The following is a 27,822-nucleotide window of genomic DNA, read 5'->3' as shown; positions in this document are numbered from 1 at the left end:
TGAAGAGGCTGCTTTCTACTGGTCATAGTGAGACAATGAAAATTCAAGAGAATTTAGGAGCTTGATATCCCTGGCTTCACCAATTCTTCTTACAGACTCCTACTGTTTCACAGTCAGTGCCCCCAGTTTATCAGTAAAGCTCCCACAAGACCAGGAGTTCAACTTGCATTGTAATTTAAGTGTTCTCAAGATGAAATTCTGTATTTGATTTTCACTAATCCCTGTCCTATGGCTATGAGATAAGCATCTCCTTCAGGAGAAGCCTAGGTTCTTTCAGGTCATTTATATCAGGAAATTTAAAACCCATATCACATTCTTTTCTTTCATTACTTTTCCAGTGCTGTTAGGAACAACAAGCCAACCTCATTGTTTTTGTCAGTTTTCTTAAAATGTTCAAGTGTGTGTGTGTGTGTGTGTGTGTGTGTGTGTGTGTGTGTGTGTGTGTGTGCATGTGTATGTATGCATGCATGCATGTGTATATACACAGTCACCTGTCTGCTTGCTTCTTGTGGTGATTTGATAGCATTTCTTGGAGATGTTTTACATATGTGCACTGCCAGAACATGTCATGGATTTCCAGTATACTCTTTACTACTGAAAGGTAGTAATTAGTCTAATTTCATTAAATCAGATTTTAAAAATATAATTTGAATGACACAAGCAACTCATTTTTAGAAAGTCAATAGAGATAAATTCAAAAAATCATAAAAAAAATTGGGTTTTCTTTCTTCTAGAATCAGTCTCAGTACCAAAAGCTATATTGCTTATGGTACTCTGAGGAAAGATAACCTCAGTAGGTTAGATAAGATAGAAAAATAACTACATGATAGATAAATGGATGGATGCATGCATGCATAGGTAGATAAATAGATGATAGATAATTTATTATGAGAATTTAGTTCAGGCAAATACAAAGGCTGAAAACTCCCACTATCCACATATGAGAGCTGCAGTCCCAGCAAAGGTGGTGGTATAACTCCAGCTTGAGGTAAAAGACCTAAGCTTGAGGAAAACCAAGAGTGTACATTCTAGGCTTGAGAATCAGAGGGCTGATGGTGCAATTCCCCGTTCGAGCCTGAAGACCTGAGGAAAAAGGAGTACAAATTGCTTAAGATCTAGTGGAAGAGAAGCAGGAGGCTAATATCCCAATTAATATAGTCAGGAAGAGAGCAGATTCTCCCTTTCTCTGACCCCCCTTTTCACTATTAAAGTCCTCTTCAGATTGAATGAAACAAACCCACACTGCAGATGATCTGCTTTTCTGAGTCTATCAATCCAAAGGCCACTTTCTTCTGGAAACACTCTCAGACACACCGATATAAAACGTATCCAAATATGTGGGTATCCCATTGTCTTGGTTCATTTCTCTGTTGCTGTGATAAAACATTGACCAGTAGCTGCTTGGAAAAGAAAGGGTTTGTTTCATCTTACACTTTTAGGTAACATCCCATCACTTAGGGAGTCAAGACAGTGATTCAAAGTAGAAACACAAACATGTGTGGATACCCAATTGACTTCTCTGTTGCAAAATAGAACACTGAACAAAAGCAACTTGGAGAGGAATGGGTTGATTTCATCTCACACTCCAAATAACATTACATCACCAAGGGTAGTTAAGGTAGGAACTGAAGCAGAGACCTTGGAGGAAAGCTGCTTACTGGATTGCTCTCCATGGCTTTCTCAGCTAGCTTTCTTTATATCCCAGGATCACCTACCCAAGGATGGCACCATCTACAGATAGCTGGGCCCTCGCACATCCATAATCAATCAAGAAAATACTCCACAGACATGACCACAGACCAATTTGATAGAGGTAATTCTTCAGTTCAGGTTCCCTCTTCTTAGTTGATTTCCAGTGTATATCAAGCTGACTGAAACTAACCAGCACACTAATTAAGTTGACAAATAAAACTAGCCATCAAGCCATTCAAAGAGCACAGAGATGATCACTAAAGACATAAAGAACTGTAAATGCCATAAGATGGGCAAAAGGGTTTTAGTTTCACAAGGGCAGAGAGGTAGCCAATGTCACTGGGGCATGGAGAATAGACAGTAGCACAAAGGATGTTTGAAAGGCTACCCAGAGGCCTCAAACCATATAGAATTTGGATTTATTCTTAACATCTTCCAAATTCACTGTGTCAAATGGATAATATGATTTGATTTACTTTCCAATAAATCATGTAGTAATTCTGTATATTAAGGACTATATGGAAGCAACAATGAAGGAGGAAGGATCAATTACAGAACTATTGTAGGCATGTATTGAGAAATGATATGCTATTTCCCTTCCCTTCCTTTCCTTTCTCCCTTCCTCCCACCCCCACCCCCCACATACACACAAACACTCATTAGTAGAAATGAATGCAGGACTCTGCTGAATTTGCAGCCTATTGTGTTAAATCATTTATATGTACCCAATGTACACTTCAGATAGAATTGTTATATTTCTCAAATTATCTGTACCTTTAGGTTTTAGACAATAATAATAGCATTATACAATTATACATAGCAATATTCTATTAGTGACTGTGGAGAAAACTGAAAAAAAGAATAATAAATGCCTTTAATTTGGAAAGAAAGAAAGGAAGGAAGAGGATTCATATATAGTATGAATAGAAACCAAATCAACAGAAAAACAACTGTACAGGTTAGAGCCCTGCTATTCATCTGCTGTGCCATGGCCTTGATCATGGCACTTGATATAACACAGGTTTCTATTTATTTATCTAAGATGGGGCATTCAACAAATTGTAGATAAAACATCTCTTCTTTTCTCCAAATTGTTATCCTGAGAACCACATTCTTTATCGTAGGAATTGTATCTATCTTATACAATCTAACCTCTGGAAGTAGAAGGTAAATTCTTATTTTCAGAGAGGAAAATTGGAATAAACAGACTATGAGTTTTCTAAATCACTGAAACAATTGATAGTTAGTTTATAATACAAAACCTTGTGGTCAGTTATTCAAATATGAACCCCCCCCCCGTTCTATTATCCCTTAAAGGTACTCTTAAGACTGATCCAACACACACACACAAAAATTACCTGCCACAATCTGCTATGTTATTACCTTTTGCTTTGTAACTTCAGATACATTTGAGCATCTGAAGGCACTGTTTAACAAGATATATCCACAAACTAGTAAATGGCAGGGTCTTATATTGGCCCTGAACTTGTACTAATTACCTTCTATTTCCTATAGCTGTACGGTTCTGTGACCGGTGCCATCTAATCAAGCCAGACCGCTGCCATCACTGTTCTGTCTGTGCTATGTAAGTGACAACTCTACTTTCTCTGGGCTGATGCTGGCTACTGATGGTTGCCTAGACAACAAAATGACTGATCCTAACATGTAACCATGCCTAGATAAGAGCATTTCTTTTGAGGCATAATGGACACATGCCAAACACTTTCACAGGGGTGATAATCATTCTTATCTAAAGATAGAAAACTAATACTACATTTTCAAAAGAAACATTTCATTTTAAATGATTTCAGATTTATAGATTTATTGTGAAGAGTTCTCATATGTCCAATACCCACTTTCCCCTATTATTAATATCTTCCATTAGGATGATACATTTGTAAAATTAATAAACCAATATTGTGACATTGTTTTTCATTGTATTCTATTGTAATATAGCTTAATTCAAAGTGAAATATTCTATTAGTGGACCTCTGTGTAATTTATAGCTTTTGCTATTCAAACCAATGCTATATAAATATCTTTGTCCAGTTATCATTTTGTATGCATCTGAGTATATCTGTTGGATGGTTTATATATAATTTTTAACTGGAATATGCTTTTTAGATATCCTCCCTTCCCCCCTAATATTCTTTTTCTGTTCCAAGAGTCTATGCAGCATACCACATTACATTAAGTAGACATGTCTCTCTAGGTCCTCCAATCCATAACAATTTCTCAGACTTTACTTGGCTTTGATAATCTTTACAGTTTGGGGGATTAAGGATCTGATGTTTTATAAATCATTCTTTAGTTCAAATTTGTTTGCTCTTTTCTTCTGATCATTATAATGGGGTAATTAGGGAGAAGAGCACTGAGCTTCATTACATGGCATCAAGGGTACATATAAACGTGACTTTGACTGCAGTGTTAACATTGAACATCTCTCTCAACGGATGTTTGTCAGGTGTTTCCAGTGTAAAATTATTTGGTCCTCCTCTCATTTCTGAACTATACTTTGTGGATGGAAGTCATTATACATAACTCCAGACTGAAGTAATAGGAAGTTATGATTCCTCTCCTAGAAGGCAAATATATGCATAAATTATTTGGAATACATCTGCATAAGGAGATGTGTCCCTTCTTCCCCACTTGTTTATTCAATCATTTGAATCAATACAGAGGTATAGATATTTATTTTCTATTTTGTGTTATTAACCAACATTGTATTTTATTTTGCCTCTCAAATTGTTCCAGGTTTGTAAAAACCCATTTTTTTGTTAGCATATATAATCCTCATACCTTTGTTCCTGAGTGCCTCCTATTCCATCCATATTTTACCTTTGACTCAAACATAGGCATATATTTCCCTCGTATTATCATTAAACTAAGTAAAGAAAACTAAAGATGGCATCTTGAATTTTTTTTTTTTTCTGAGTCGATAGTCTGGAGTCCCCTATCCCTTTCAAGATTGTCCTTCTAGAGTTGACACTTGCTGGAAACTTAGTCCCAGAATATTGCTGTGACTTGGTCATCCTGTGAGTAATTTAGGAGGCAGTAATATTGGAGTTACCAGAGTGGAAGTCTGTAGATAGTTTTGCTAGAACTATGTAAAAATATTGCTAAAACCTCAAGTTCAATTTTGAAGTGTTTCTTCATCTCCATAGCCACATTTTTCACACTATATTTTGTCCTCTTTGCAGGTGTGTTTTAAAAATGGACCATCATTGCCCATGGTATGTTCTTTTGATTCATTTCTACCTCTAAAAGGGTCAAAGTTGTTTAATATACCAACTTTCCTAAGCACAGTTGTAACATGCCCATTTTTGCTGCCATAATCCACTGTACTTTGTCGGTATTGGGGGAGGGGAATAGCACTTTAAAACAGGGGTGGAAATACCAGTAAAGGTATGGCAGTGGGTTCCTGAGGTCACAAAGCTAATAGTCTCCTGTCCATTAACTTTAGCAATTGAGCACAGTAATGAAATACAGCACAGGTATTTCTCTTCTTCAGCATCATGCAATTCGTTTCTGTTTCTAACTGACTTGATTTTGAAATGTTACAGATAGTTAAGTTCAGCGATTCTTCTATAAAAGTTGTCTGTCTCACCTAAAAAACGAATGTGGAATTGTCTAATTACAAAGAGAGTGCATCAAAGTGTAGCTACTAAGACTTCAGCATGTTTTTAACAATGAAAAGCCAGGTTTGCTTGGGTGTTTCAGGAGCCATTCTAAAGCTATTAGGAAGTCCAGGTGACTCTGCTGGTAAATAAAAAGAGAAACAAGTGAGGTGTGAACTTGTTTTTCCCATCTGTTTATATTAAGGAACCTCTGTCTCTGTTGGGTTTCTACACAACTTGTAATGAAGCAGCAGGAGTCATGTTCTTCCTCTGCTTAGTCCACTTAAGTATCAGTGTGTTCTCAATCAATAGGTCCTGATTTCAAATAGCTTTCTTTTCTTTTTAGGGTTAATAACTGCATTGGATTTTCCAACTACAAATTCTTCCTTCAGTTCTTAGCTTATTCTGTTCTCTATTGCCTGTACATTGCTACAACGGTCTTCAGCTACTTCATCAAATACTGGAGAGTAAGTTTTTAAAAATCCCAATTGGTCTCCCCCAAAGGAAATGTACAATTGCTCTAAGTGTTGCACTCCTCACCCTATATACTTTTGCATTTTGAAATACCTACTAATGAAGTTAGAAGAAGGCAAAGCAGTAAAAACGACTTTCCATATTGAATATTTTGAAATTGGAGAAACCATTGAATAAAGATTCCAGATTTTTTTAGTTTGTGTCATCTGTGACCCTAATGCTCAGGGAGAGTAACCTCTCTGCTGACCCACTCTGTAAAATCTATGTCTGTGGTTGAGTTTTTAGACCTTTCTTACCAGCTGTATATTTGAAAAAATATGTTGAAACTAATTAAAAATCACTAGCTTCTTTAATAAAAAAGGAAAGAGCCAACAGGAACTAGAAAATACTTAGTAATTTCATGATGTTCAAACAGAGCTGCTCAGTTTTCTGTTGGGAAGAAAGAAAAATTGATCTCCACATAAGCACAAAATAAAACAGGGGGTGTCTTCTGAACTTTGCGGGAAGAAATTTGCCTTTTGTTTTAGGAGACAGGGATGGATTCTCTGTAGCCTTTGCTGTCCTGGAACTTGCTCTGTAGACCAGGCTGGCCTCAAGCTTTGAGATCTGCCTGTCTGTCTCTCTCTTGAGTTTTGAGACCGACTAAAGGCATCTGCCACCACATCCAGCCTCTTTTTTTGAGAATGGATGACAAACCGTGGGTTGGGGATAGAGAAAAGCAGAGCTAATACTGGCTCTATTACTTGATTCATGGTCTCATTGCTAAGACCTAATGAAAGTGATACTGATTATAATAATTATCATAAAATCTGAAAAACAAAACAAGAAAATCAACTTACTTTCATCTTTCCCCTACTTGGAGAGATCAGTCATATGCCACCTATTTTTAAAAGTTAAGGTAGATTTTCCATTTACATATGTGTATAGGTAAAATTTCATGAAATATGTCCTTGGTCAACTTCAGCCAGTTAGACTCTCAAAGAAATCCCTTTGTATACTACAGTATAGTAATTAAGGTGTCCACAGTGAACATTATGTAAACTGATTTGAATAGTTAAACACAAATGTGAGCAGAGCTACTGGTTAGTATTTTAGAAAATTTACAAGAACCTTACATAACAGGGATATCACATCTTAGCTGGAGCGCTCAACCAACAGGGAAAGAACATAAGTCACATAGTTAGAATATAAATTATAATGAATTGGAGAAAAGAAAAACACAAGGCACTCTAGCTAAATAGGTAAGAATATTTAAATTATGAATCGGTGCTTTTATTCTTAGTAGTGTAGAAAATTACACTTTCTATTCAATTTTCCTAATCAATTCAAATGTTTAATAGCTGTAAGAATCGGGAGCCATACAGTGGATATCAAAATCTCTAATTCAAACAAACTACAAGCAGGTATGATGAGTTGTTCTCATGCATTTTCTTCAAACAGGAAACATTTCACCAAGCTACACATCTTGCTGTCTCTTCTTTGGCTCCTTTCCACAGCATGATATCTATTCCCCATTCCTCAGGTTTCCATGGCCTATTTGGCACTTCATCTGCATGCTGAGCTCCTTTTATAAATATGAAGAAAATCTGCTACATCCAATCAGCAGGGAAGTGTGAGCCTTGATCTTTCTTACATACCTTTCTTGATCCTTAACACAGCAGGCTACCATTTAATCGTGACTCTTTACCTTTATCACAAAGTAAACAACATCATATTTCACACAGTTTGCCTTTAGCTCCCCTAGCCAGCCAATAATCAAATACGAAAATGCAAGCCAGGTACTGTATGCTTTCCTTCACTCTTAAAAGATGATAACTGAATATGAATTCATCACGAGAAATGTGCCAGAAGTACAAGCAAACCCACGGTGAGCATGGCCTTGTTCTTTTCCTATTTCTTCATTGTTTTTCCTCCTCGATAGCTAGCTTATGTCTGTCATCTGAAAGGGCATGAGGCCTGTCATAGTTTGTCCTTACACTGAAAAGGTCATTGACAATTGGAGAAATGATTCTTTGCAGTCGCTCTGGCCTTAGGACCACATTAGTATGGCTTAGGGATGGATGGCTTTCTGAATTTAAATTGAGCCTTTTTAAAAATAAAAAATAAACACTGCCATATATTTTTAAAGCCACATCAAAGAGAGAAGCAGAGCTGTGCTCCCAAGAACAGCAACTTCTATTGTATGGTTCTTAAAGTATTTTTATGTCTATGATTTCATCTGATCCTTACTTTTTGCCAAAGCAAAAACTATTTGTCATATTCCAAAATGAGAAAACTAATGCTTACAGTAGTAGCTTCTAAATTTTGAAGGGAGAACTTGAATATAAGTCTGCCCATAAGCTTCTGGGATCTCACATGTACTATGCCTATGATGGTTCTGCTATAGAGAGGCTTTAACCATCACATCATTTCTTTCCTTTCAGTATTAAATTAAAAACTCTACTCTCAACAGAGAGATTAATCTTTGACTTTTGCAAAATGAATAATTGCACACCTACCACACTAGACTATGGACCTCTTTCCAAAAGCAAAGAATTATTATTTTTAGAAATGGTAATTATTTTACAAATATGCCTCTGAACTGTCTCTGATGATCATTTGCTCTGAGGGATTTAGCTTGGTTATCTCCTGGAAATGCAGTTTTGAACAGAGGATTATTTGCACAAGAAAAGTTGGTATTGTGGACCCTTTCAAAGTACAACACAGTGAGTATTCTGAACCAGAAAGACGAGCTCTGAAAGAGTGACGGGGAAAGGCTGGGAGCACAGCTACAAAAGATGTGAACAGACTTCCCTAGCAGCCTCACTTGCCCAACCATTTCCCATTGCCCATTTTAATGTAAAAAGTAAATAACAATGTGAGCTCTAAGAACTTTAAACGCATGCTCAGAAAATAGAGATTGTGAGATCAAAGTCTCAGTGAAGGTGAGAAGCACTACAAAGTACTATTTGAAATCTTACCTATGAACAGCAAAAATAAAAAACAAAAGACAAAAGAAAACAGATAACCATGAGTTAAACCAAGCATGTACCAAAGCAATCCCATTTGGGTGCTTAGGTCAGTAGTTAGTGAAAGGAGCATTTCAAGATGGAAAGTTTCACATAAAAGTTGAAGTCCTTGAGACAGCTGTTTCCTGGGCTGCTCTGCCCCGTGCAGGTTTCACTCAGTCCTCCCCCCCCCCAACTGAAAGCATCTGATGTACTTCCCCTTATCTTCATACTGCAAACATATCCGACCTGGAAGAGGTCCAGCATTTCCTTCTATAAAAATGGATAAAAATAGTCTCCAAGGAAAGAAAGAAATCTATGGTGTTTGAACTTAACAAGTGTTGCCAAGCACTAACCTGTAACTGGAATAGAATAGGATCGTGCGGAAGTTGTTAAGTTCCACTTCACGTTAACTTTATCACTGGAGGACATCTGGAAAGATCTCATGCCAATTCATCATGTCAAAACAATGGTCATTAAGGGAAAGAAGGAAATAAAGCCATAGTCAGTCCTCCAGATGTTCGCACTAAAATACAAAATGCTTTCCAAAGTTCTTTTCTGAAGACAAAATGACACTTGCTATGCATGTTATAGAACCTTAAAACATTGATTGTGCTTTAGAATTGCATACCAAAAGCTGGTGCCACATGGAAAATAAGATATCCCAGTTTACAGTAGCAATCTTTACTTCCTACTCTTACAATTACCTGTAAAATCCTGCTTGATTTTTACTGTACAAACAACTACTCCACAGGATGTAGTATACTAGCACATTCTACGTCAGCTGTTAAAAAAGAAAAAAAAACTTAAAATTTCCAACAGCTTTAAAACCAGGTCATGACTTCAGATAAGACATTTTAGAATTCTGTGTTTTACTTCTTATATTTGTCAGTCTTGTATTTTCAGCACACATACAGCCAAAGAAACATGATGTACAAAGGATACTAGTATAAGGAGCTTGAGAGATGGCTCAGTAGTTAAGAGCACTAACTGCCGTTGCAAGAGGACCTGGGTTCACTTCTCTGCTCCCATATGGCAGCTCACAGCCATCTACAACTCTAATTCCAGAGGATCTGATGCGTTCTTCTAACCTCTGTGGACCGCAGACAAACATGTGATACTACACAGATATATGAAGGCAAAACACACACACATACACACTACAGCAAAAAAAAATTAAAAATGGGTTTTTCTCCTATGAGGATTTATTTAAAATATAAAATAATTCTATTATAGCCACCTTCAGATAATAGGATGAACACTACTAATCTGATGATACCCTAGATAGTGATTTATAATTCTCAAGCCAAATAGAATATGGGCTTCAAGTCAATTATGACCTGAGCATACATTATTATTTTCTAATTGGTGTATTATATATTGCACTTAAACAAGAATCCTTTTTAAGCTTTGTAAGCTAAGAACATATCTATAATAATGTATGATAATCAACAATTTTGTAAAAATAAATAATAATCGGGACCTGAAAGTGGCTTGGCAGCCCCTGCAACAAAGTTCAGCCCCTGGAATCTGAATAGAGGGAGAGACCTGACCCCCACAAGTGGTCTTCTGATTTCCATGCCTGCACACTGTGCCATGAGCATACATCACAAACACACACACACACACACACACACACACACACACACACACAAAGTAAATGCATATAATAAAATTTAAACTTACAAAATAGGTTTTTAAAATTGGAGCTGATTTTTTACATGTGAAAAACTACTAATCTATATAGAAAAAGTAGCTAAGCATTGCCGCTTTAATGTTTTGTTTTCTTCATTCACTTTTTCCTTTCTAGGGGGAATTGCCCAGTGTTCGCTCTAAGTTCCATGTCCTCTTTCTCCTCTTTGTGGCCTGCATGTTTTTTGTCAGCCTTGTGATTCTCTTTGGTTACCATTGTTGGCTTGTCAGCAGAAACAAAACTACCTTAGGTAAGACTGAATATTAAGACTAGGAAAATGCATATTAATGTATATCACGGTGCCCTGTTCCCGTAGGAGGAAAAAAAACTAATAATAAAGTATTTTAGCTTTAGTGACACCCTTTTGTCTCTAAACTGAAACAGATGGAAATACATTTTATTAAACTGGACAACAAAAGTGAACAAAGCTTACAGACTACACAGAGCTTTTGTGAATCACATCACATAGAGAACCCCAAATAACTGTAGTTCTTTATAGTGCATATTGGGTAATACATCCCCAAATCCACAAGTATGACTTCTAAAAAGTATTCCCATGAAGAAATGAGTATCAGAAGGAAGAAATGACACTAAATAACAATCTAACTGATGATGCATATCCCCAAACAGAGTCCTTAGAAAGATTCCAAATGAATAACAGAAATGAATGCAAAAACTCAGGCCATCAAGATTTCTCAGCAGGTAAGGGTACTTGCTAGGAGCCTGGCAACATGAGTTCAAGCTCTAAAATCCACACCATAGAAAGTTCGAATTGAGTCACACAAGTTGTCCTCTTCCACTCTCACATCATGGCATGTAGACACAGGTGTGTGCACATAAACACATGCAAAATAAATACATTTAAAAATGTAAAAAGTTTTTATAAGGAATCAATTTGATATTTACAATCAAAAGGGTATATAAAAGGACCATGCAAATGAGATGTGCATATTAAATCTGCAGAAAATCAGTATACTGAATGAGTTAGTTTTTTTCTTTTTCTTTTTTCTGTCAATTAGTACTCCAGGCTTGTTATTATATGTAGAAAGAAAGGATTCTAGTGCAATAATTACTTCATCTATGGTGAATGTTTACATGGTCTACAAGTCAGTACACAAGGAATAAGAAGAAAGCGTTCAAGTGTTAAACATTTAACTAAGATGGATTAGATTTGAGAGGAATTTAGTGTAAAAGCCACTGCACTTTGAGAATTCATTTGCCAGAGAAGTCTTTGCACCCATTTTTCTAAATCAAATACATGTATAGCACTTAGTACTTAGGGTAGTAAATTAGCACATTTGGTTGAGAGATAGCTACAGAAGTAGAAAAGTACTAAAAGCTTCATGATAACAGGGTCTGAAAACAAAGGACAAATGGGAAATGGTGAGATGCAGCCAGAACCCAACAGTGAAAGTGTTTGCTTAATGGGATAAATGTGTGTCTAAAAATAATGTGCATTAATGTGGCCCAATTCCTCATAGTCTTTGAGGTGATTACAGTTCACCCGTTGACATTTTGTCTGGAGTAAAACTAGGTTTTTTACATTGCAGGTTTCATTGTGAACATCTTCATTTCTGAAATGTTTCGAAACCAAATCAATGTCATTACCATCTCTTTATGTGTCATTACTTTGGTCCCAGATCTACAGATGGACACCATTTGGCTGTTGTTGCCACTTTGATTCAAATAAAGTACATTTAAATCTATTCCTGCATTCCTTAAATTCAGCAGTCCAAATATGCGCCCCTTGAGAATGCTGTATTATTTTTTGTCATTGTGTATTTACCCTGCCTTAAAAAGATAAGAGTACAAATTCCTTATGTTCAATAACAATTTTACCTTTTATTAAATAATTAAACTGAGTTTTACTAAGTACTTTAGCAACAATTAAGAATGTGGACCTATGCTAAAACAGCAAAAAGATATCATAAATCCAGGCACATTTTTGGAGAGATGTAAAAATCATCACAGTAATGAAATCTATTCCTTTATTTCTCTTCCTCTTTCCCAACTCTCCTGGACTGTCTTAGAGGCCTTTTGCACTCCAGTATTTACAAGTGGACCAGAGAAAAACGGGTTTAACCTTGGCTTCATCAAGAATATCCAGCAGGTGTTTGGCGATAATAAGAAGTTCTGGTTAATACCTATTGGGTCCAGGTAGGTAATTATTATCACTGAAAGCAGCTAATGCTGAGCCATGCAGTAAAACAGCAAAATTATTATTATTATTATTATTATTATTATTATTATTATTATTTGTTTGTTTGTTTGTTCGAGAGTTTCACACATTTTATAATGAAATTTGGTAATTTTCACACTCCATTCCCCTTTCTCATCCCTCCTTTCTCCTGCTGGAACCCTTCTTCTCAACAAGTCTTCTACTTTCCTATGTTCTTTTTGTGTGTTTTTTCAGTTGGTGTTGTTGTTGGCATGTGCACGGGTGAGAGGCTATTTACTGAAACAAGGACAATTTTTCATTGGCTATACTGCTAAAGAAAACAATACTCCTTCCTCCAACAACTGTTAATTATCAGTAGTCCCACAGAGAGGATTAGAGCCTTATGGGTTCATCTCCTATCTATGATGAAGTGTTGATGGGCCTAATCTTGAACAAGTCTCATGTAGATCGTCGTATCTTCAGTGAGTTCATGGATGTAATGGCTGTCATGTCCAGAAGACAGCTTTTTTGTTGCCTATTTCTCTACCTACTGGCTCTGACCTTTCTTCTACCATTCCCTCCATGTTGTTCCCTGAGCCTTGCAGGGGTAATACAGCTGTCTAATTTAGGGCTAAGTATGCTGCCATCGTTTATCCTCATCCTCTTGTCCAGTTATGGGTTTTTGCATTAACCATCTCCCATCTCAGAAGAAGCTTCTCTGATGAAGGCTGAGCATCCTCTATAGCAAAATAGACTCAATTTGTTTTGAAGACAAGGACTCACGGTGTTGACCTGGACTCATATGTAGACCAAACTGGCCATGAACGTGTTACAGTCCTGCTGATTTTTACTCTTCACTGCAGAGTTTTAAAGGCATGTGTCACCATACCCATCTGTAAATGCAGATTTGGTATCAGTCTAGTAGGTACAATATTTCCCAAGTTTCTCATTTATATATTTATAAAAACAAATCATGAAGTGGAGGTATGATCAAATAGACACTGTCCTGATTTGTGTTTGTGGAAAGGTAAACTGGCACCAACCTTTAATAAATTTGACAGTGCTTATTAAAAACATAAGAATAAACAAATCCATTATCTCAGTGGTTATATTTCTTTGTATGTACCCTAAAGATGGAGCATAAACTACGCTCAAAAATGTTCTTCACAGTCTGGGCATGGTGGTCCACACCTGTAATTCCAGCATTTGAAAGCTTGGGGAAAGAGAATCATGAATATCCCATCAGCCTTTGTTTACAGAGTGAATTCCAGGACAGCCAAGGCTACACATAGAAACCATTTCTCAAAAAAAAAAAAAAAAAAAAAAAACTTTGTAGAGCTAGGCTTATATCCTCTGACTGACTGTGACTCCTGTGAAACCATCACAAAATATAGGAGCTCTAGGACAGAGAATGTTTTGACCTGTTTGTATCCTTTAGGTTCACTGCTCAAACAGCAATATAATTGTATTTTATCATTGGTAAAAAGCTTTGTGTGAGTCAGGTAATAATGAAGGTTAAATTGTGTCCACCCCTCCTTGCTGCATCAATACTTCCTCTGTGCCAGTTAATGTTTTATAGAGTTATTTGTTTAAGGTGTAGTATGGTCAACTCTTCTAGCTATAAATACCAAGACAAAATTTGTCAATGGGTAATATCATTTAATAACCCACTATGTTTAGTGAGTGTGAGTCTTCTCATTACACTTGAAAGTTTAGAACCAATACAGTTTGATAATGGGATATCATAGTTAAATGATATTTATGAAACTGCATATGCATATTGCTATACCAGGCATTGTAGTAAGCAAGTTAAAGAATGTCTTGCAAACAAAAGTAGTCAGCATTGATACAGACAACTAAGATATGGAAATTGAGAGACATGGAATTGATAATAAGAGTTTATTTGAACATGGCTTTAAACAAAAGAACTAAGAATCCCCAAGTCTTGTGGTACATAGCTCAGTGGTAGAGCATTTGATTAGAGAATACTCAAAACAACACAACCCCAAATCTGTGACTATATCTCATACTAAGAAGAGTATTACTGTCTCAAAATTTTATAATTAGATGGACACGATGACACTCATCTATATCCAGCACTGAGGATACTGAGACAGTAGATTGTGCAAGTTCTTACCAGCCTAGGTAACAAAATAAGATCCTGTCTAAGCTGGTGAGGTGGTTCAGTGGATATAAATATACTCGCCACCAAACCTAACAACCTGGATTCAATCCCCAGGATCCACATCATGAAAGGAGAGAATCTATTTCCATAAGTTGCCCTCCTTATATGCACCCATACACATACATACATATGTACACATTCTCTCTGTCTCTCCCTCGCCTTCTGTATGTGATTAAATTTGAATAAAAAAGAAAGTTTGTGTCAGTTGCATACTTGATACCTTTCTTTCCCACCAGCCCTGGTGATGGACATTTCTTCCCTATGAGGTCTATGAGTGAATCACAGAACCCACTGCTGGCAAATGAAGAACCCTGGGAAGACAACGAGGATGACAATCGAGGTGAGTAGGTTCAGAAGAAAACCTTTTCTCTGCATGGCAGACTCAACACTATGTGATCCATGTTAACAAGACCAGTGTAGAGTCATGTGGTAGTACACGCCTTTAATCCTAGCACTCAGGAGGCAGATCTCAGTCTGACCTACAGGCAAGTTCCAGAACAGCTAGGGCTACACAGAGCAACTCTGTTTTGTATAAACAACAACAAAAATGTCCAAAGATTTTTTTTATAAGGATGACAACCTCATAAGTGCCCTCTGGATGGAGGAGGACAAGTATGGCTAGATTTTTGAACAAATATGGATAGCTAATGTATCTATGTTAAGCAATGTTCTCTAGAAGAACAAAACAAATAAAAACATGAATATGTTATATATTATAGAAGGGGATTTATTAGAATGGCTTACATGATAGGGCCTGGGTAATCCAACAATAGCCATCCATATGATAAAGATGCAGGGGAACCCAGTAGCTGCTCAGTCCACAAAGCTGAAAGCCTCAGCAGTCCCAGTCTGATGCGGGAGACCTGAAGGTTACTGCAGAGCCTCTGGTGTTAAGTCCACATGAGAAGATTGAAAAAGCAAGAGACTGATGTCAGCGGAGGATGCAAATAGCAGTGATAGATGTACTCACTGAGAAGGAAGACAGTGTAACCATGTGACACTGCTAAACATCTCTGCATCTGCATACCCCTTCAGAAGGTGCCATCCACTTTGAGAGCAAGTCTTTCCTCCTCAGTCATCTTCCCAGACATATCCAGAAGTTGATTCTAAATCCATCAAGTTGACAAATGAGACTGACCAGTGGATCTGAAGAGAAAGTTCAGCAGATAAAGTACTTGTCACGCAAGTATAAGAATTGGGAGTTCAGACCCCCAGATCCAGTAAAAGCCAGGTAGGCTGTTTAGGACCCACCCATAATCCCAATACAGGAGGCAGAGACAGGAACTATCTAGAGCTGGCTGGCTAGAAAGTGAGCAAAAATATTGAGGCCCAGGTTCACTGAGAGATCCGAAGGACACCAATCACCAGTCTGAGCCCTGCACAGAAGCATACACACCTGTACACACATGCACTCTCACGATGCACACATGCATACACACACGAATGCACATCATACATACATACACATCCAAAATAAAAAAGAACCAACCTTTACAGAAACAGTAGATGGTAGCTTAAGCAGTTCCTTTCCAGCTTCCTTATAGCATGGCTTACACCTCTACAGATAAATCAGGGCACATAATAGACAGTACTCTGCAAGTGAGTAGTCTTCCCAGATAATCACTCGTGGCATTTTACTTGACTGCAAAGCTTTACTTCCATCAATGGCGATCAGTTCACCTTTCTCTACCCACCTTCATTCATATTGGTTCAGTTTTCTTTAAAATCTTACACATTTTAGAATGATGAAAAACACTACAAAATAAAAGGTATGTGGGAGCAAACTTGCACATCTCTCTAATAAGGGCAAAAGAAAACTTTAAAAAGAGAACTTTGCCCTCCCAATTTCTTCCAGGAGATCACTGGGTCATTTGAGATGTGTTATGAAGATCTAAAGATAATAGTCTCCTATCATACATGTTCTGTTCTTTGTCTCTGTCCATCACTGTATCCACTGCTATGTCTTCCATCTTTGCAAATGTTGTTGATACCAGCCATGAGAGTAGATTTTAACAATTGCTGAAATAAAGCAGTAGCCAACAGCAATTTTTAAGTAGTGAATTTTTTTTTTCTTATTTTACATATCAATCCCAGTTCCCTTTCCCTCCCATGCCCCCAACCCCACCTCCCATTCCACCCACTCCCACTGCATAGGGGGGTGATGCTTTCCAGGAGAGATCATCAAAATCTGTCAAGGCATTTGGAGTAGGGACTAGGCCCTCCTCAGTAGGGGAAATTTTTATTTATTTATTTATTTTATATACCCAAGTCCATTTAAATGAAAACAAACATTTATAGACAATATTTGGGAATTTGGGCGTCGTTCTTTCCAAACTACTTCCTGCTGGTAAGGGACGCTGTCATGGAGGATTCTAAGAAGATGCAGAAATCCTGGCTGTAGTCTGCAAGGCTGCTTTGTCCAGCTGTTTTGAATGTAGGATCACCTGGTAATCTGTTTCAGGTGGTCTGGCTTGATCAAACCACATTAGTCTGGAAGGAATCCACAGCTTTTCATTTTCTGTGGAAACAAAAATAGAAATCCTTTTCCCCAGTAACTTGTCCTTGAACTTAAATTTTGGAGTCGAAGTATTTTTTTTATTTAATTTATTATTTTACATGTCGATCCCAGTTCTCTCTCCCTCTCTCCTTCCCTCCTCCCTCCCTCCCTTTTACCCTCTCTGCCCTCTCACATGCACTCTAACCACCCTCCCATCCCCCCACCCCAATTCCATATGTAGGGGAATGCCATCCAGTTGGGGTCATGTAGATCTGACAGGTCATGTGAAGTAGGGACTAGGGCTTCTCTCCTGTCTCTAGGTTAAGGCAGTTATCCCTCCATGGGGGATGTGTTAGCAAGGTCCTTTTGTGCACCAGGGATACATCCTGGCTCCACTGTCTGAGGTCCCTTAGCCTGCTCAGTAGTAGGGAAATTTTTAAGCTGATTTTTAATGTAATGTTTTTCATTTTACATACCAATCCCAGTTCCCCCCTCCCTTCTTCCACCTCTCATGCTTCCCCATTCCACCCCCATCCACTTCTCTGACCAGCTAAGGCCTCCCTTGGGGGACTCAACAAAGTCTGGCATAGCAGGAAGAGACAGTATCAAGGCTAAGCAAGTTATCCCACCATAAGGAATGGGCTTCAAAAAGCCAGCTCATGCACCCAGCATTAAGTCCTGGTCTCACTACTAGCAGCCCCCTCACCCATATTCAAAAGGCCTATTTTGGTCTCATGCAGGCTCCCCAGCTGTCCATGAGCTCCCAATAGCTTTGGTCAGCTGTCTCTGTGGTTTTCCCCATCATGCTCTTGACCACCCTCCCTGCTCCGATGGTCCCTCCTCCCTCTCTTCAATTGAACTCCAGGAGCTCAGCCCAGAGCTTGGATGTGGGTCACTGCATCTGCTTCCATCAGTTATGGATGCAGGTTCTATGATGACAATTAGGGTAGTCACTAATCTGATTACAGGGGAAAGCCAGTTCAGAAACCCTCTCCACTGTTGCTAGGAGTCTTAGCTGGGGTCATCATTGTAGATTCCTGGGAATTTCCCTAGTGCCAGGTTTGTACCTAAACTCATAATGGTTCCTTCTATCAAGATATATCTTTCATTGCTTTCCCTCTCCGTCCCTCCCCCAACTCATCATCATGAAGTGTACCTAGGGTAAATTAAACTGAATTAACATGAAAATCTTTCAAGTGAGGGACAGATGCAGAAGACAAGCTTTTCTAAATGTTCACACAGTTACATTATCCAGGTCTGGGTTCTCTGCCTGCAAGTACTATCTTAAAAGAAAGCATATTTGGGGTTGAAAAATGAGAAATCAACTACAGTTTAAGATTATAATTACATAAGAAGATAATTCTTGCCCAACCAAGGAATTACGCACACACACACACATTTTACTCCCATTTACTATGAGAATCTGGCTGTGTTTTGATGTGGGTCCTCCTGTTGTTAGTCCCCCTGAACAGACAGTAACTTTTAGCAATCTCAGAAGAAATGACTCATTCCAACAGAAATTAATGACATATCTAATTTCAAAGTTGCTTGAAATATTCCATCGTAGAAAAACAGATCATATGTGAACTTTATGTTGTCAAGCAGAACACTGTAAGGATATATGTAGTGCCACATCACATGGAAATTACTTTGGAGAGGATTGGGAGATAGCTTAATTGGTAAAGTGCTTCCTACACAAGTATGAGAACCTGCATTCCAATACCCAGCACCCACATAAAAAAACACGTTTGACATTTTATTACGTGGATGTCGGTGTGTTTGCTATAGTGTTTGTATGGAAATTAGAAGATGGGGATTTGGTTCTCTTTCCACATTTGCATGAGTTCCAGGATTAAACTCAGGTTGCCAAGTTTGCACAACAACTGACTTTACCCATTAAGCCATCTCCCCTACACAAGACATTACTTTTTTGATTCTGGTCTTTTTCAAAAACATTCGGTCATAATTTTTTATATAATTTCATATTTCATAAAATATTTTTATATTTTCCATCCTTTGACTTCAATAACCATGTTGTGTAGACGTAATATTTTAAAATTACTGAAAGCGAGAATGAGAGATATTAACTAACTCATCCCAATAACTCATCACATAACATGAATCAGACAGGGCTTGGAAACAAATGAAGGTATCCTGATTCTAAATCCTGACATTTTTGCAGTATGATAGTATGCCTGTCTTTTGGAACAATAATTATGAGACATGGTGCTGTGATTTAGTACCGTCTTGTATCTGAAGTATTCAACTGCTTCTAAAGTCAGAAAATACACCATAGACCACAAGCCTTTTTAACTTTATCCAGACCCCTATGTGCCCTCTACAAAAATGAGATGTTTAACCCCTTTTTTATGTCTAACACAGGTTCTCAAGCTGCACTGTTTGTTCAGCTGATTGTGTTATCCTCAGTCATTTGTGTCTTCTGTGTGTATGTGATCATATACAAACTGTTCATGTACTTTTAAAAAAAACAATGCTTTCTCTGTGTAGCCCTGGCTGTCCTGGAACTCACTGTGTAGACAAGGCTAGCTTGGAACTCAGAGATCAACCTGCCTCTGCCTCCCAAGTGCTGGGATTAAAGACATGCTCCACCACCCAGAAAATTCTTTGATAATTTCATACAATATATTTTGAACATATTTACCCCCTAGTCCATAACTACCCTCTTCACCCTATTATCCCTTCCCACCTAACTTTGTGTCCATGCTATTTTTTTCCCCAAGAAAGGTGCTGTAAGTCAAAATTACATTTCAGTTTTCTTTAGAAATTACGTCAGGATTAATTGCTAGCCAATGATATAATATTTGCTATACATTGTGTATTTATTACTAGCATAATGTAAAATACCCAAATGTGTATAAAATGATAAAATCTGGCAACAGCAATTTGAGAAATGAAAATGTGATGCTAAAGTAAGGAAAAATCTATCTTCTTTGAAATCCCTATACTAATTTAATACAGGAAAGTACTAGGTTAAAACACATTTATGAAATCAAAGCATTTAAACAGGTTTCTCTGGAGAGGCTTTTAAAACTAAAGTATTTAATTAATGCACAAATACACAGAAGCTGCACAAGTGAGCATGCGCATCTGTGTGATTTTTGTGCCGAGATTATACAGGCATCAATTAAAAAGATTTTTGAGAAACTTTGAGCTACATTTTAGCTTTTTGAGGAAGTGATCCAGAAATGTCTGTTACATTACTGCTTTTTCTCAGTATAAATTTTCTTATAGGTTACATTAAAAAATTAGAGATGAAAATAAAAGTCTTTATACTAATCTGTTCCAAATGGAACCATTTCCTCCAAAAGGATGGATAGCATCTACAGCCTTGCCTATTGTGTTTTGAATAATAAAGTGGGCATGATTGTCAGAGATGCTGAAGTGCAAACTGCTATAAGCCAACATCAAGCTGCATGTAAAAATGATATTTTAAAAATTTCATGACTTTCTGAGAAGAAGTAAGTCTTACCTCTTATTATTTTTTGATGGAATTGATTTCTTAATAAGTTTTATCTTTATGGCTCCGATGCCTTTTTGATTGTTCTTTGTTCTTTTTTCATTGCAATGGGTAACAAAGCCTGTGCCATTTTCCAACACTAGCCTTTCTCATATTAGTAGCTGAACACTTTGATCATGAATGTTTGTTGGAGTTGCAGCATCTGTGGAAATTCAGGCAAAGTAGCTACAGTCAGTATTCTGTAGATAGTGATGTTAACAGAAATGTTGGCAAAGACTTCAGCTGCAGAGCTATGATTGTTTCCACCCGTGAAATGTGTTACTTTTTTCTCACTGTAAGGAAATACAAGATAATCAAATTTTAAAGAGAACAGGTATAGTGAAGGCTCCACTCTATGATCAGTTGGTCCTATTGCTTTAGACTGCTAATAAAGACATCCATAATGATGGCAGCTTGTCATTGAGAAACACCACTCCCCTCATAGCCTTGAAGCAAAATAAAAAAGAGTAAGGAACTGGGACACACATATTCCCTCAAAGGTATGTCCCTACCCAGTAACCTAAAAACTTTACAATGGGCCTCAGCTCTTTAAGATTCTGACACCTTCCAGGAGTGTCACCCCATGGACTAAGACTATTATCAAATGAGCCTTTAGGGGACATTAAAAATTCAAACTATAGCACAAATAAATAAGTCACTTATGTCTTTTATTTTTACTGTAAAAGTGTGAGTTTTTGCATGCATACATGCAGTACAACAGTGTTTTGAGATGATATATGCTACAGTTACCATTTCACTGTAGCATATACATCTCAAAACACTGTTGTACTGCATTTTCTAGTAGTCCTCATGCTATTCTCTACAATGGCCACTGTATACTTTGGCCAATACCTTTTCATGCCATCTCTCCTTCTGCTGCCCCTACAGATGAATAATAATCTGTAGTGTACACACACACACACACACACACACACACACACACACAGAGAGAGAGAGAGAGAGAGAGAGAGAGAGAGAGAGAGAGAGAGATTCATTATTCACATATCCATCCACATTTTAGTCAGTCTTATTTCTTGGCTATTGTGAATAATGCACAATGAACATGGCAGTGAATATATGGCCAGAAGAAATATATCTGCCTCATATGGTCGTATGCAGTTCCATTTTTTTTGTGATTATAGAAGTCCTTTTATTATTTAAATTAGTACATATTAAAAATAGTCTTTATCTTAGTTAAACTTTTATTTATTTTTTTTCCATTTTTAATTGTTAAAGAAACCTCTATAGCAGTTGTAACAATTTGCATTCTCAGCAACAATGAATGAAGGTATGCATTTCTCTATTGCTTTCTCTATTTCTCTATTGCTTTCTCTATGTCTTCTTATTTTTGTGGGTTTAGGATTAGGTCTAGTGCCATGGCCATGCTAGGCAAGCATTCTACCACTGAGGTATACCATAGCCCTGTCTTTTGATTTTTTTTTTTTTATAACAGCATTCTAACAGATATGACATGGCATCTCATGGTGCTTTTGATTTTCATGCCCATGATCAATAAGAATTTTAGTACTTTTTCAGATACTCTTGTCATCTTTGGGAAATGTCTATTTATATAGCTTAATCATTTTAAATTCACTTATTTGTTGGCTTTTGCTACTGGCCTGAATTCCTTGATATAATTTGTATTGGATACTTGTCAGATTTGTGGTTCACAGTTATATTCTCCTGGTTTATATGTTGCTTTTTCATTTTGTTGTTACTTTGCTGTGAACAGGCTTTTTGGTGTGGTAAACTCCCATTTATTTATTGTTTGCTTCTGGTGTCATATTAAAAATCATTCTTAAGATATTTCTCCTGTGTTTTTGTGGTGATTGTATAATGTCATATGTATTAATGATGCCCTTGTTTAAAATAATTGATAGTATATGCTTAGATTTCTTTCTGGAATCCTTTTGTTTCACTGTCCTATGTGCCTGCCTTTATGTGAGTTCTATTTTGTTTTTTATTATCATAGGTTTGTAATACAGTTTAAGGTGCAATAATATGGTGTCTCAAGTTTGCCTTTATCAGGATTGTTCTGGCTATTTACACTTTTTTATAGTTCTTTTCAATTTTTTAATTTTTGTTTATGAAAAATTCCATTGTAATATTGATCCAGATTGTGTTGAATATATAAGCTAATTTTGGTAGCATGGACATGTAGGTTCTCCCAATTCGTCAACACAAGATATATTTCCATTTCTTTGTTTCATCTTCAGTTTCTTGTGTGATTGCTTTATAGGTTTTTATGTGTGTCTTTTCCTTCTTTGTTAGGGTTATTCTGTCCCTTTGCTGAGTTCTCCACTTTAGAAAATGAGGGGATACAGGCAAATGATACTGTCCTTCGTTTTGGTTGCTTCTTTCACTGTATGGCTACAGCTTTTTTATTTGACTCATGAGCTCTTACAGAATTATTTTAACCAATGGATGGATTCCAAATGTATGCTCTTTGTGGGCAATAAGGCCAAGATCTCTTACTCTACCATCTGGCTAATATAACCTGGAAATAAATCTAATATTAGCATCTATGACTGACTAATGATATTAGCTACTCTAGAAATGTTCTTAGAAATACATTGCAAGAAATCAGAATTCAACCTATTTGTTGGGAAAATTTACTCTAAGGATGTTACACAGAGATTTCCTTTCACACTAATGCAAATAAGCAGCTTCACATGACCTATAGTTTCTCTGTTCCCACAGAGAAACCTAAAATGAATTATATAGTGGATATCATGGTTGATCATCTAACATCTTCCTTAACCCTGCCTCCATAAGGTTGCTGTCCTAGCTATGGATTGCCCAGAGTCTTAGGAAGCGAGTCACTAAGTCCCGAGTGGTCCTGAATCTGTGAGGCTCCTTTAGAGCCAGAGCATAAGCCTCAGGTTGTTCCAGGGTTTATAAGAACTTCTAGTTCTCATTTTCTATGCTAAATCTAAACAAATAGTAATTGGCCTTTCAATTAATTCCTTCACCTAGACTTTGAAAACAGATTAGGTATTAAACTCAGTTTTGACATTGATAATAAGTTAGCATTTGCCAATTGTAATTATGTGGCCTTGTATCCATTAGACTTAGTTCCTTTATTTCCCAGTAAAGAAGGTAAATCCAGTTTAAAAGGACTTCTCACACAGGTCTTCCATGACCCTTTCTGAGAATCCAGTAGAGAGCTCCAGGTCAAGGAACATGGAAATTATGCACTCTAATCAGTGTGTTAACTGTGATGAGAAAAACATTTCCAAAGAATCCAGAAGTAAATGGCTCAAATTTTCCTTAACTAGACAAACCTGCTTTTAACACTAACATGACTTGAAATGAAACTTGAATTCCATTTCATAACTTTTAATTACATTATGTCTTCAGGGATGTTTTTCTCAAGTTAAAAAAAAAAAGTCTATAGTATGAAACCAAAAATTCACTTCAATTTGTAAATATAACCTTCTGTTTTTCATGGTAATCAATACTTGGATGACGCTATCTTCTGCCTTCTAATTGTTGAACAGTTATCCTGGAATGTATGGATTTTCCCCCAGTATATGAAATACTTAGCATATAGGCTCTCAGGAACAAGTAAGCAAAGTCCTAAATAGTCTTGAGTCTCCCTGATTTCCTATTCCTTGGCTTGTACAAACTTCCTTTACATACTACCCATTAGTACCGCTCAAGGTAGAGCATGTTTCTGGCTTGTTTTTAATCTTTTAGTTTCTGCTTCGATAACAAGTCACCTGTTGGAAAGAATAGCAAAAGAAAATAAACTAGTATACATTGAGAGTGTCCTGAAATTGGAACATTGGATTCATAATGTCATTAAATAGTATCATCTTTGAACTCAAGGGTCTTGCAATATTTGAGTGAGATAAAGACACATACATGAAACGTTACCCACCAAAACACAATACAGAGTGTTATTGATCAAATGAGTAGTTTATTGTATCAAGTCAGCAGATAAATTGGCATCAAACTGGATGAGTCCATAGAACAAAATCTTTGTTCTGTCAGCGACTAGGAACTACTGAAAGTTTTTGATCAGGGGAGTTTTATGAGGAAACTGTTCTCTTCAGAAGATGATGAAGTGATACTCCTAAAAAAAGTATATTGTCATCATGTAGCAGAGATTGCTCTAAACCCTGGACCTTCTAAGAGGACTGGTGAGAGCCCTTCTCTTCATCAGAACTCAAACTCTCCAAGAACATCCTGTACACAAGAGCTCTAGTTCCGAGACAAGAGGCCTTTCAATCAAGAGCTGTGTTACTTGGAAAATGGCTCTCTGGTGAATTTCTGTTCAATCATATTCCAGGCAAAGATAGCCATTGACTCTTACTTGAAGAAAACATTACTTCACCACTTACCTCTTCGGGTCTAACTGTACCTATCTGCTGGTGTCTGTAGATCATTACACATCACCATAGGAGGTGGATATAGTCTCATCTAACACATGCTATCTTCCTTTAAAAAAAGTACTTCTTCAAACAGTCATAATTTGATATGTGGGGACAATACATGGGCACAGATATGGAAACATTCTTAGACTTGGTAACTGTTTTAGCAAATTTTCAAATGGGAATGCAAGACACATTGATGTATACTAACACCTTCTAAATTAGCCTTCAGATCTTTTCCAAGAGACTATTTTGTTTCTTATTCTTAAGTGCAAGAGACATTGTGATTCTAGGGTAGGATGTCTGTATGAGTAATCAGAAATACTACAGCAAAAAAAGGAGAAACTAATATTCTTTCCATTTATTTGGAAGATAAGGCATATATCAAAAGTTGCTTAAAATTGCAGATATTACAATACAATCCTTTTCTGAGAATGGCAGAGGATGCTTATAAATCCAACACTCTGGAGGCTGAGACAGGAAGATTTTAAGTTTGAGACTATCCTGGACTACACAATGAAACACACACACACCCACACATCCACACCCACACCCACACACACACACACACACACACACACACACACTGCTTAATGAACTGTATGTTATTTATTAAATAAGCCCAATAACAAAATTTATACTATAAAAATAAGAATGATTTTCTATGGGTTCCCTGATCATGTAAGGCTTCATAATGTAAATAGAATGCAAACTATCTAACACTGGCAAGAAAAAACAGCCTAGTTACAGTAAAGAGTTTTGGAAAATGGATACTTGATAAGAACTTTCTGAAGACAGAGACTTAACATCTGCCTCTTCATGCCAAGTGACTTATATGCTCTCTTACATTTAATAATCATAACCAATTTTGTGAGTTATAAATGTTCAGTAATCCCATTTTATAGAGCAAAATGAAACTCAAGATCAGATAAACTCAATGTCACACAACAGAGTAATAGATCCTGTCTCCAAATCAAACTGTTAATTACTGTACATCTCAATATCGCTCCTTTTTCCCATCCTATATTCAGTTTATACATTTTAAAGCTCTGTTTAGAAGAAACAGTTCCTGTGCCTCATTTGCCATAAATAGAAGGATGCAGAAGCATGAGCAAAGTTCTGGCATGGGAAAGAGTTCCCAGTTGCTAGTTTCAAAGTGTGACTTTTGGAAAAGCCCCTTCTCTCTGTACCTCAGTTTCAATTCCGTTCTCTCCAATCTCTCTTCAGCTCTGAGCCTATCTGATACTGGGGGGTCAAAAGGTAAGCTGAATAACAGAACCTGAAGTTTTTTTGCCAAACAGCTTCTAACTCCCTTTTTAGAAGAATGCTATTATGTACTAAAGATCCTGGTAAGCTCACATTATTAACATAGCTTCCTTATTCTGGGACCAAATTTCTTTCTTTGTATATTTCTCTATACTCACTTGCTTTTCCCTTATCATATCTACCTAGTGTTTTGACCACTGGCCTCTAAACAACATCTTGCTATGCTTTTAATTTTTCCTTTTCTGAAGAGTTGAAGTGAATACATTGATAAAGGGGGAAGTAGTGCCAGTGAGGGTGGTAAGGAAGAGGGAAAAGGATGATGAGGTAAATGTTCTAAGGTTACTAGGCAGAAATAAATGACTCATAGGTAACAGGTATGCGTCATAATGGAAGTAATATGATAAAAATAGATGTTATTAATATTATCACTTTCCGTTAGTATTGATATAATAAAAGATAAATTTTAGAAAGATCAGTGGAGCACTGGGACACAGAATGAATTGGAATTTTGAAATAAGAAATGGGAAGAGTAGCGGAAAGCTGAGTATGTGTCATAATAGCTTCATGGCAGACAGTAACTATAGAAATGGAGAAAAAAGGTCAAGGCTAAGAGACTTTTTTTTATATAGCTAGGGGTAGCTCACTGACTAGAGATATGTGGGAGTCATTTGTGTAGACATGGCATTTCAAACAATGCAAGCTGGAGGAGATAATCAAGTAAGAGAATAAAACTAGAGAGAGGAAAGGAAGTGCATTGAAATGCATCTGTGTGGACAAGAAATTGTGACTGAGAAAGAGGGCCATGATTAGAATATCAGAAAACAAAGTTCAGGGGAGACTATCCAACAATACTGTGAGTGCCCACCTCTACTTTACAAATGAAAAGGCTGAGGCTGGACAAAAAGGATAATATGACTTGAAGTGAGTAATATGTCAGGAAGCAATCATGACTCAAGTTCTTGGATTCTCTACATTGCACTCTTGCCCTACTCTGCTAATTTCTGAGAATCAGTGGTTAAAAATACACACCCCCCACACACACATTGCTTCATAGAGTAAGAGTTTATGTGATAACCTAGATATTAAAGAAAAGTGGGGAGAGAGATCCTAGATAACATAAGAAAACCAGGGCTAAACAGCATACAGTAAGACTGAATTGACATACTTTTGATTGGATAATAGGGAAATCACTACTGCATAAGCAGCAGGAGCAGGGGGATGGAGGAAGTGGGGTAGGTACAGACTGTAGGAGGCATTGAATTGACTTACTAAATCCTGTTATTTGTCTTCTATTACGCAGAGCACAATTCTTTGAAGTTTCTGCCTTTATTCAATTCATTCCTCACCTATGCAGTCTTAG

The 27,822-nt window shown here is 37.0% G+C and overlaps 1 protein-coding gene across 3 annotated transcripts in view; it reads left to right on the top strand.

Annotated features, from left to right (window-relative positions):
- The window catches only part of Zdhhc15 (zinc finger DHHC-type palmitoyltransferase 15), a 91,361-nt gene that overhangs the window by 56,210 nt on the left and 7,329 nt on the right, over positions 1-27,822 (top strand). For all 3 annotated transcript variants that reach the window (XM_051179191.1, XM_051179190.1, XM_051179189.1), the window contains 6 exons: positions 3,208-3,277; positions 4,893-4,925; positions 5,656-5,776; positions 10,581-10,713; positions 12,494-12,620; positions 15,043-15,146. In XM_051179191.1, coding sequence (XP_051035148.1) covers positions 3,208-3,277; positions 4,893-4,925; positions 5,656-5,776; positions 10,581-10,713; positions 12,494-12,620; positions 15,043-15,146 — 588 coding nt within the window. The remainder of the gene's footprint in view (positions 1-3,207; positions 3,278-4,892; positions 4,926-5,655; positions 5,777-10,580; positions 10,714-12,493; positions 12,621-15,042; positions 15,147-27,822) is intronic.

The sequence above is a fragment of the Phodopus roborovskii genome, unplaced genomic scaffold (genome assembly GCF_943737965.1).
Source record: "Phodopus roborovskii unplaced genomic scaffold, PHOROB, whole genome shotgun sequence".
Lineage (NCBI taxonomy): Eukaryota > Metazoa > Chordata > Mammalia > Rodentia > Cricetidae > Phodopus > Phodopus roborovskii.
The sequence above is the reverse complement of the archived record's forward strand: the minus strand, read 5'-3'. Positions and strand labels throughout refer to the sequence as shown.